Source organism: Tripterygium wilfordii, chromosome 22 (assembly GCF_013401445.1).
Source record: "Tripterygium wilfordii isolate XIE 37 chromosome 22, ASM1340144v1, whole genome shotgun sequence".
NCBI lineage: Eukaryota > Viridiplantae > Streptophyta > Magnoliopsida > Celastrales > Celastraceae > Tripterygium > Tripterygium wilfordii.
In genome coordinates, this window is record NC_052253.1 from 12,887,568 (window position 1) to 12,899,216 (window position 11,649).

The window sequence follows — 11,649 nt, forward strand, 5'->3', positions numbered from 1 at the left end:
GGAGCTGTTAATAAAATAGGTAACAGATATTTATAGCTTTTTGGCGGATAAAGTATAAATAGATTCGCCTTCTCACCTGGCAAATTTCCCCTGTTTTGGAAGAGGACACTTGTTCCGATTTCTCTCTGATCTCTTCATCGATTTATTAGGGTTAGGGTCTTTCTGTTCTGCGTATTTTATCTTCCCTTTTTTGCATTCTCTCTTCTGTATTTGGATCGTTTATTAGAACGAAGAGGTCGTTAGGGAGCTCTCCTATTTGCAGGTAAAAGCTCGAGTCCCAAATTTAAATTTAGGTTTTGCAGATTGTTTGGTTTATCCAAAAAAAATTATGCGTAATAGGTGTGAAATTCTTGACGAATCCATGCTTGGCAAAATCTGCAATTAGGTCCAGATTCAGTTTTTTTTTTTAATGATTTTTCTTTAATAATATCAAGTTTCCGTTGCCAAAATATTTGTACATTCTCCGGATGTTTGAATGGGAGAATATATTTTCGTTATTGAGAGAAGGTAAATTCAAGGTTGGAGTTCTAATTTGATGTGAAGCTGAAGTTTTAATTTTTTTAAAAAAAATTCCTTGGGTATATCATGGATTGTTTAATATATTATAGATAGATAGTTTCTGGTGATTGTTGCTGCCAATTTTCACCATATTTGTTTTTTCATTGAACTGTGTTTTAAGTGGCCAATTTTGTGAGATTTTCATTGACCTTTTTTGTTGTGTCTTTGATTTTCTTCCTACTTTTCCATAAGTAAGTTTAGATTTTAGAGCTCAATCCCGATGGAGAGTTCTGAAGATGCTAATGAGCATGCTGAGCCTCCGGACCCTGATGTTCTTGAGGTTGATCCTACACGCCGCTATGTACGGGTAAGGTTCTGGCCTGCTTTGTGGTTTCTGAGAAAATCAGCGGAGAGGGATAGAAGATAAAAAAAAGTTGCTCTTTCAATTTCTGTATGAGAGAGTCCAGCGGATCTTGTCTCAAATTTGAAATTTTAATACTGTTATTTCTTTAATTTTCCTTCCTTCCTCTAATACTCTGAAATGAGCTTAATTTTATTGGTTTCTGTTAAATTTTTACTGACTAATTCTGCTTCTAACAGTACAAAGAGGTGCTTGGAAAAGGTGCTTTCAAGAAAGTGTATCCTTTATTTGGTTTCTTTGCACAGAAATTTGTGTGTTCTTTTGAGAATGTAAAATCCCTCCCCGGTTATGTTTTATTGGACCCAACCTGCAGAGTAAACCCTGGATACTGGCCGTCAACCACCAGTATCAAGATAAAAAAGAACAAAAAGAAGATGTAAGAACTTTTGGACAATACTGCTACATCAACAAAACTTTTCACATCTCCCCTTTCTTAAGTGTTTATTTGACAAATCTCTAACTCACTAATTGGAACTATAGATAAATAACTCTCGTGCACGAGGCTTCCGTTGATCTTACCCAACATATTATGTGGAGAGGGTATTTCTAGAAATTATACATGTGACATTTAGGTTGCACCCCAACAACTATACCATTGGGTTTGTCTCTATTAATTGGAACTATCAACTATGTGAGAGAAAAATATGATGGAATAGAAGCAATGGTGTTTGAATTGAGCCAATCTTGTTCATGGGTTGGAACTTTTCCTTAATTCTTTTATCACTTAGATACAAGGCATTTGATGAAGTTAATGGGTTAGAAGTAGCATGGAGTCAAGTTCGGATCGATGATGTGTTACAGTCACCGGAAGACCTTGAGAGGCTTTACTCTGAGGTGCATCTATTGAAATCATTGAAGCACAATAATATTGTAAGGTTTTACAATTCATGGATAGATGATAAAAAGAAGACTGTTAATATCATAACAGAATTATTCACCTCTGGTAGTCTCAGACAGTAAGTACAATTTCTTTCTTGCATGAGTTAAATTTCCTATTTTTCTGTCTTATGGTGAGATTATGCCCATGGTTAGTGGGTGTTATCTGTGACTTAGGTACCGTAAGAAACACACGAAGGTTGAATTGAAGGCTGTGAAGGGTTGGGCTAGGCAGATTTTGATGGGTTTGACCTATCTTCACAATCATGACCCACCCATTATACACAGGGATCTGAAGTGTGATAACATATTCATTAATGGTAACCAAGGAGAAGTCAAAATTGGAGATCTCGGGTTGGCAGTGGTCATGGAGCAGCCTTCTGCCAAAAGTGTAATAGGTGTGTTTTTCGTTTCCTTCCTCAACATTACTAATATTTCACAAGGGTCTTAATATGCTATTAATATATGTGCAAATTAAAAATTTTAGAAAAGATAGCAATTTCCTGTGTTGACTAGCACTTTTTGTTTTCTGATTGTTTCATTGATGGCCGCTATATATGGTTATTTGTACAATGTTACATTTTCCTTTGTCTTCTTCAAATGATAAGTTAGCATATTGATCTTTTACATGGGCTTTGCAGGAACCCCTGAGTTTATGGCACCTGAACTGTATGACGAGAACTACAATGAGTTGGCTGATATATATTCCTTTGGAATGTGCATGCTAGAGATGACGACTTTTGAATATCCTTATTGCGAATGCAAAAACTCCGCTCAAATATATAAGAAGGTTTCATCTGTAAGCATTTTGCAGAAATTACTATCTGCTTCCATTTGGTAATGTGTAATTGTGTATTGGTTATTGAAAACATTTTTCAGTTACATAACTCTTTCATCTTTGTAGGGAATAAAGCCTGCTTCCCTGTCCAGGGTTAAAGATCCTGAAGTAAAAATTTTTATTGAAAAGTGTTTGCTCCCAGCATCTCAAAGACTGTCAGCAAAGGAGCTTCTGATGGACCCTTTTCTGCAAGTGAATGGATCAGCAAAGAATCGTCCATTGCCCCTTCCTGATATTGTTATGCCAAAAATAGGAGCTTTTGGTGATCGTTGTCTGATGTCAGAAGGACCAGTGACTACACGGAATAGATCCTCCTCCGTGGATCTTGATTATGATGGAGAGCTTCCTATTATCACTTCTTTTGATAAATTTGTTGATGCAACAGGATCCAGTTGTCAATGTGTGGAGGTTAGAAGGGCAAAGAATGGCACCACTTTTGTTTTGAAAGGGGAGTGGAACGAAGTAAATTCTGTATCATTAATACTTGGAATAGTTGATCAGAACGGTAAACATTTTCTATGTTGTCACTAATCTGCTTCCATCTGTTCCATTTTTATTGCTCAAAGTTTTCTCTGTTCCTTACATGCAGGTCGTGTGAGGAATATTCATTTCCTGTTCTACCTTGACAGCGATACGGCCCTCTCAGTTTCAGATGAAATGGTTGAGCAACTGGAACTAGAAGACCAGATTGTCGCTTTCATAGCTGAGTCAATTGACGTGCTATTACTGACATTAATACCTCGTTGGAAATCTTGTCTTCCCATCCATCATTTGGTTCCTCCAAATAGAATCCAGGCATCTAAGGGCCCTCGGAAGAACTCCAGTTCACAAGACCATGAAGAGTGGTTAATCGGATCTTCCCAAAAAACAGGGGAATCTGCCAATCATTCGGGTAATTCGTTTTGCCCCAATTATAGATCTTCTGAAGGATCCATTGAAACAACAAAAGGAGACCCTACTACTGATGATTTCAGTCATCAAAATACATCAATGGTGGAAGATTACAGTTCTGTGATGTCATATCTTTCTGCAACCTCACTCGACTTCAAGAAGTTTTCCATTGATTCATATATGTCTGCAGAATCAGGGCATGTTGAGAACTCAGAACCAACCAATGCTGTTTCTTTCCCTAATCCAGACTATGATGACGAGTTGACAAGGGATTTGGAAGTGATTGAACTTCAGTACCAGGAAGCAGTTAATGAGTTGTCCAAGCGACGGGAGGAAGCTATCATGGAGACGAGAAGAAGGGTGTCACAGAAAAGAACAGAGTCAGAATAATAGTTGCTTCTTTTTCCCTCACTCCCCCTCTCCATCTTTTATTTGGAGTCTCGGGGGTTTCTCTAGCAAGTGTAAATATTTTGCCTCTGAAGGAGAAATGAAGCTTGATGAGTAATTTGGAGTGTTTTCCCAATTTATTTATTTATTTTTAAAATGGAAAGTACAATAAAATGAGAAAAAAAAAAACTATTACTTGTATGAACACTATATGTTTATAATATGGCATGAGATACATACATATCAAATGCTTATCAGTGTTCCAGTAGCCTTGGTCGCAGGGAGGACGTACTCAAGTTTGATAGTTTGATTATGTGATTGGATTGCCATGTAAGGATGTGTCCCAGAGTGGACTGACTTTTGGGTGGGTTATCCTCACAAAAAAAAAAAAAAGCTTATCAGTTAGATTGTAAATATAGTCTTGTGATCAAGTTTATCATGTAGGGATGTGTCTCGGGATGGGTCGACTCTTGGGTGGGGTCTCCTCGCCCAAAAAAAATGTTTATTGAGAGTGGGCTAATTCTTGGGTGGGTTCTCCTCACCCAAAAAAAAATGCTTATCAGTTAGAGATTATAAATATATTCTTGTGATGAAGTTTACCATGTAGGGATGTGTCTTAGGATGGATCGACTCTTGGGTGGGTTCTCCTCGACCGAAAAAAATGCTTATTAGTTGGAGATTGTAAGTATTGTCTTGGAATCAACTTTGTTTTTGTTGCTCTGCAGTCCGCACATAAACGCAAAACAATCTGATGAGGATGAGCCTTCTTCAGGTTTGTTGGACCCTAAGTCGAGCCCATCAACACTAGGCCTTCATACGATCAGGCTATTCAGCCCAATTCCGTGAATAAAAAAAATTAAGAACATCCCAAAGTAGGGCGTAAGCCCAAGATAGGCTGGGTCTTAAGAATGATAAACTTTCGTCACACCCATAAGTTTATTAAAGACACACCGTCAAATGAATTTCTTAAAGACATCCCCTAAGTTTCCTAAAGACACTCCGTAAAATGAATTTCTTAAGACCGGCCTTAAGAAATTCATTTTCGCACCAAATATCTTCCCAAGCCCCATCCAAACCTTTACGATTTCCACATTCAAAGCCCTAAATACTCCAACCAGATCCAGTCGTAAGAGGAATAATTTCATAATCAAGAAAAAAAATTTGCAATAATAATCGGAGATATTAACAAGGCAATTTTAGTTTTTTTTTTTTTTTTTTTGGGATAGGAACAAGGCAATTTTAGTGGGGGAATCAAATGAACCTTTTGAGGTACAAGTTATGATATCAAATTATGTTGATTTTAATCTTTAATTTCAATTATTTCTAAATGAAAATCAGTATTTGGAAATCCTGGCTGTAAACCAATTATCCTTATCATCATTTTCATTTCGCAATAGCATTATGACTGCCCATGTTCTTGTTATTGTTGGTAATTAATACTTCATAATTTGGATGTATTAGTTAATAATATTTATGAAAAAAAATAATCAATTTGTAAATCTATACTTTAAGAAGTTAAATTTTATGAAAATAAAACGAGTTTTTTTTTTGTTTCCTCACCGCAAGGTGTGGATTGAAGAAGTCCCTTCTAATATTCTGATGCAAATATTAGCTGAGAAACGTGCATGAGAAGAGTACCAAACCATCAATCTCAATTTTGACTTGTGAGTATATGAAGCTGTTGGTTAATTTACCGTTTCTTTCTTTTGTTTTTTACTAGTATGGTAGATTGGGTTTTGTTTCAACCTTTTTCATGTCTCAATAATTATTGTAATCCACCGTTTTGGTACCCCGGATGTCTTTTATGGCCTCCAGTTCTTTTACCTGAGTTTGGGTATCATGATATATATTGGTCTATGACGTTTAAAAAAATAAATAAATTTTATACACGTTTTTAGTTGATTTACAAAATTAATATAAAAGTCAAGTAATGAAAAGAGGAGTCATTGTATTGCATCAATATCCCTTAAAGTTTATAAAAAGCAGATTTGTTTTACATCAAATTAACTTGATCTTTAATTAAGGTAGGATAAGTAATCATTATTGGGATTCTTTGAGAGACAAAACGTGACAAAAGTGAGAGTTTTAGGCTTTGATTTACATGATTATTATTTATTAATCAAACTATTATTTCATGGAGAGTTCTTCTAATCCCTATTTAAATTCATTGATGAAAAAAGAGAAATCTTGGAGCTGTTAATTTAGTGCAATAATACTAGACATCATTACAGTTCCCACCTCTATTTTATTTTTAATAAAAAAAACTTTATTGGTAAATTAGGTTTTGGGTTCTTTTTAATTCCCCCTTTTTTGCATAAAACAGGTAATAAATTGAGGTCTAAATATTCTTAAATCTTAAGTCAATGGTCAAAGGATCTCCAAAAGATGGGGCTCCTACTACATTTTAAATCTGATTAATTATTTTCTTTTCAGTTAAAAAATAAGGAAATTTTTTTTATTTTCTGTTGTTTTTTGTATTAAAAATATAAATGATGTGCAGTAGAAGTGTAGAACAGTAAAAAAGTAAAAGTAAATCATATGGGCATCCTTGGTTAATTGGGTTGCTACACCTCTTGATATACATAATTATGACTCTCTCTCTTTTTAATCGACACCATACAAATTTGCTATTTAGACATCTGATATGAGTCTAAACTCGAATCGTCATATCCGCTCATTTAGTGGTAATTTAAAACAACATCATACAAGCTTATCATTTGGACATCCGATATGAGCCTAAACTCAGACCGTTAGACCAATGCGTTTCCATTCAATGATATGATAAGTAGGGCCAACACCCTACGCATGCTCATAATGATACTCAAACTCGTGACCTTCCAAATCTATATGGTATTACTAGGGAGATTCACCACGACCCTATAAACCAAGTGGTTGTTAATTATGACTCTCATCCTTCACAAACAGTGATTGACAAAGGAATCCAATGAAACCTCAAATCATACCAAAACTCCAGTACTTATATATTAGTGCCCTTCATCGATTGCTTATTTTGAGTTGATTGAGGCTCTCTTCTCTTCTCTGCTAGCTGTTGTGAATGGTATATATTTATTACCCATTATTTTTGAAACGAGAAGATATTCGAATCCTGATCATTAATGTGATACACATTATTGATATTACTCCAACTAGTGGTTCAGTGTTATTTATTACCCATTATTAAGTATTAACTATTACACCATATTCATTAATGCTCACTCAATCACATAAAAAGTTGCCCAAAATTTTGGCCAAAATCGATTTCATTATGTTTATATATCATCATATCACTACTACCTGCAGTGCCTGGCAGTGGTTGTATTTTATATGATTGCTATCTGCCATCAATAGATAGAGTGATAGACAGTGGGAGGAGAGGACCCAGTAGTTAAATAGGAAAGATTAGTCCACGTACGTGAGAGATTTTTATTGATGAATCGATAATATAACCATCGGAGCACATGCTATTGAGTTGAACGCACAAGACTAAGTAAATTCTTGCACTCTACATATTTCACATGAAATTTTTATACATATAATTTAGCGGTTAGGATAATTGAAATACTTAAACCAAGTAAATTCGCAAGGTTTACATGTCTCACATGATGTACATGAAATTCATCTACGTACAATTGAACAGATAAGATAATTGAGATACTGGCTACTGGAATTCTATCATAATTGATCATAAAATAACAAATTTGGGTTAATTAGGACACTACTTATTGGAATTCTTTCATAATTGATCATAAAATATCAAATTTGGGATAATTGATATATCAACTGCGGCTGGGATCTCTATCATAATTGATCATAAAATACCAAATTTAGCCAAATGAACACTTCAACAACAAAATAACAAATAATGAACGACAACACTACGTATTCCTAACAAATTCAGCTATAATCAGCCATAACATGTAATTAGACAATATAATAACGAAATCAATATAATTAGACAACGGCTTTTGTAATTAACGTAATAACGAAAGTCAATGTAATTAGACAACGTAAAAACGAAATTCAATGTAATTAGATAACGTAATACTATTATGACCGGTTATGAAAGAAATTGTTAGGGATATATAAAAACAAGAAAAAGCTTTTATACCCATAAAAAAGATGTCAATTAGTATTAATTCATTTCCCTATACGAATACAATATATCTTCTTGCAAACAGTAAAAAAGGACAAGCCAATCTTTCTCCTTGATTTATAGAGGAGGAACAAAAACATTGCATTACAGGCTCATCTGGACAAACGATTTTGTCAAATGTACAGCAACCCCAACCAACTACTCTCTGCATAATTTTCAAGGTCATGAAATCATGAAAACTAATACCAAACAAAACCAAAATCAAGGCGTCACCTTTAGCTGTTGAACAAGTCCTTATGGCGATCTCAAACTTCTTAAGCCAATCCCATTGTGTTTCCTCGAAGGACCTGAGGTGGGTATTGGGAAATGTCTAGGCAAGAACCCCAAGAACTGGCCTCTGTATTCTGACTTAGGCTTTACGTCGAACACATTGGTGCCTCTTGAGCCATGGCAGTGACCAACTATGGTAATGACAAGTAAAAGCAACAAAAGGAAAACACTTTGAGGTCTTCTACACAAACCCATTACGCAGACCCGAGAGAGACTACTAGAGATGGAGAAATATTGAGTCTTGGAGTAATGGGTTGGCTTGTTTTTGAATGATCGAATGAATTGAGAGAAGGAAATTAACATGGGAGAGCAGAGAATGAAGGAAGCAAAACAGAGGTGTGTGTGAATTAGATTGACCCAAAGCTGGGTTGTGTCTGCTTGAGAGAGAGAGAGAGAGATCAGATGATTCTGCTAGTAATGTTTTGAGAGCAGAAAATGTGAAAAAGCTTTGGTGAATAAGAAAACTTTCTTTTGAACTGGTCTTATGGAATTACAGAGAAAAAAGATGGGTCAAGAGAGAGAGAGAGAAATCACTCAAGTGGGCTCACAGACTCAAAAGAAGGAAAAGACAGAGAGAATTTTTAAGCTTGAAGAATGTTAAAACCAAATCTGGTTTTATGGAACTAAATTAAATCACCTTTTTATTCTGTCTGTGCTCTGTTTTTCCCAACTAAACTGAATTAAAAAAATAAATCAAACCCAATTGAAAGAAAAGTATTTTACCAAAACCCAAAACAAAGGAAAATGGAGAAATCAGAATTAAAGCAAAATGGAAAGAATTTACAGCAGGAATGACTGTGTGTGTAGAGGTAAACTGCCCCTCCCTTACTGACTTCTTCCCCCCACATGTACTAGTACTAGAACTAGTAGTAGCCTTTGAATCTGTCTCTGTTTTTCTGTCTCTCTACTTTTTTTCTTTATTGTTTTTTATTTACCTTCTCCTACTTAGTCTCTTTACTTTACCCATTCTCCCCCTAATTCAAGGGACCTGACAGTGAATCCCACACGAACAGTAAAGTTAACAAATCTAGTTCTCTTCTGTCTTGGTGTATCAGTCAGTGTACGGTACAATAACATGGGTTCAGTGACCCTTTAATATGACTCTTTTTGAGGGCTACAGTTACTGCGTTTTCTCATCAGATGAACATGGTACAGGGATGGGTTTTTTTTAGTACAAGGAATAGGAAGGAGAGAGCTCTCTGTATGTTTCATGATTTCATGGTTGTGTCCATCCTAGAATGACCAATGGATCCATCCTATCCTATCCTACCCTATAGATATAGGGTGTCATGTGAAGGATGGATTGGATGTGAGGGTACATGAAAAGAGTGCTTGTTTTAGGTATTGAATGACACTACATGTGAAATTAATTAGGATGTGAAAATTGGGAGGCAATTATTTTCTGAAAAAATACATGCGGGGTCGAGGAGTGTCCAAAGCGCACAATACCTTAACTGGATTGAAATATAGAATGATTGATTTTTGCATCCACAAATATAATGTGGTTGTTTTTAGAGCTTTTAATCGATGATTTTCACTTGACAAGTTTTTTTCTAAATAATGAAAACAACGTATGCAACTCTATACATACACTCAATGTCAAAGCATTAGAGGACTACAAATTATTGTAGTATCACTATTAAATGTATGTAGTTGTGGAACAATAAAGCTTTGAGCTTCTTCATTAAATGACCTTTGTCCCTCCTGGTGTTGGCATTTGGCAATGACTTGTATTCCCCTTTTAGACTTTTGCATATTTGCACTTTCGTATTACTATGTACATTTCTTTTTCTTTTTTTGTTTTAAAGAAAAAAGAAAGAAGAGATTGAATGTATATGTTCTTGGCCTTTGGTAAAACCATCCAATCAAGGGGTCCAAGTTAGGATATATATATATATATATATATGACTAAAAGTAAAGCTAATCCTAAGATTAGAGTCTTGTTTGGGTGGATATGTGTATTGTTTAATGACCTTTTAATATCAGTGGTTGGTCAGAACCAACAATTGAGATTAAAATGTTCATAAATAATAATGTTTACAAACGTCTTCATGTCAGAATAAATGTATATTCAATATTATTTTACATTGTTATTCATTATTGATATGTTGTGAAATTATTATTAATACAACCCATAATGGAAAACAAATAAGTAGGACCTGATTTTCTGCTACTCATGAAGTTATAATAAAGCCCCATTTTAAGGGAATTACAAATGTATTTCTATCATGTCATAACGGGCCCTCTCACATTCTGCTCTAATCAATTATTAAAACCAGTACTTTATTATCAACGAAAGGTGGTTCGATTGACAATCAACTGAGTTAAGTATATGTGTGTCCAATGTTCGATTCCAATGAAAAACATATTTCTCCTTGATATTAAAAAAAAAAAAAACAGCACTTATTTTTTTATTTTTTTGTAATATATATGTTTCTGGAAAATTAATTATTAAAAGCCCTATATAATGTCATACAACTCATTGTACTTTTTTTTTTTGTTTTATAAGAGAAATCTCATATGTGGCTTTCTATAAGAACAAAACACAAAAAAAAAAAAAATATTATATGAGATTCGGTGTGTAGACTGTATTAGTGGTAGACAGTTCGTGTACATATTGATATTGGGATTGCTCCCAAAGCCCAATTATATGGAGTTAGGTTTGATTCGGCAATCAGGCCCAGTTACCTAACCCACGTGTTGTTGGTCAAAACGTTCTCAAACTTCCAAATAATAATTATTATATATACATATAATTTATTCAACAATATCTTGTGCATATAAGTTTGAAGTTTCTCGGTTGACGGCAAAATAAGTTGAATCAAAACCTCGAGTAGCTACGAAGTTATTACTCCAAATTTTCAATGGAATCGAACTCAGAACTCTCCGAGTTCATATGGTTTGATTTAAGAGATATTCACTATTAAACATATCACATATGAGTTGATATTTTTAATAGTGTCTTACAAGCTGGACATACCAATAATGGTCATATAATGTTTCAACACGAATGAAGGCCGTGATATATGTCTTTCTTCCATTCATTCAAACTTCAAACCCCTTTTAGGTAACGCGTTTGAAATTGTTACCAGAGACAGAAATATAGTTGTGTCTAACACGTACGATGATAAACCAGTACACATTCTCTTCCACACATTGATTCCAAGTCAAACTGACAACCCTCTATCAAAAAATTTATCTGTTTCGTCTTAAAATTCAACAATAGCGACTAAGTAAACCAAGTCAAGAATAACCAAGTCAAGAATATTTGTATTCATCAGTAAAATATTGGATCTTCAAATGGGTTTTCATTAC

At 34.6% G+C, this 11,649-nt stretch overlaps 1 protein-coding gene across 4 annotated transcripts; it reads left to right on the forward strand.

Moving 5' to 3' along the window:
* Positions 1-42: 42 nt before the first annotated feature.
* Positions 43-4,029, forward strand: LOC119991305 (probable serine/threonine-protein kinase WNK6). Of its 4 annotated transcripts, none has more exons than XM_038837644.1 (8): positions 43-262; positions 751-865; positions 1,099-1,136; positions 1,648-1,875; positions 1,973-2,193; positions 2,437-2,594; positions 2,700-3,138; positions 3,223-4,029. In XM_038837644.1, the coding sequence occupies exons 2-8, from the start codon at positions 779-781 to the stop codon at positions 3,912-3,914; spliced, it is 1,863 nt and encodes a 620-aa protein (XP_038693572.1). In that variant the 5' UTR covers positions 43-262; positions 751-778; the 3' UTR covers positions 3,915-4,029. The 4 variants fall into 4 exon arrangements, with proteins under 4 accessions (XP_038693572.1, XP_038693573.1, XP_038693571.1 ...); XM_038837645.1 differs by having other exon boundaries at positions 755-865; XM_038837643.1 differs by having other exon boundaries at positions 760-865.
* The last annotated feature ends 7,620 nt before the right edge of the window (positions 4,030-11,649 follow it).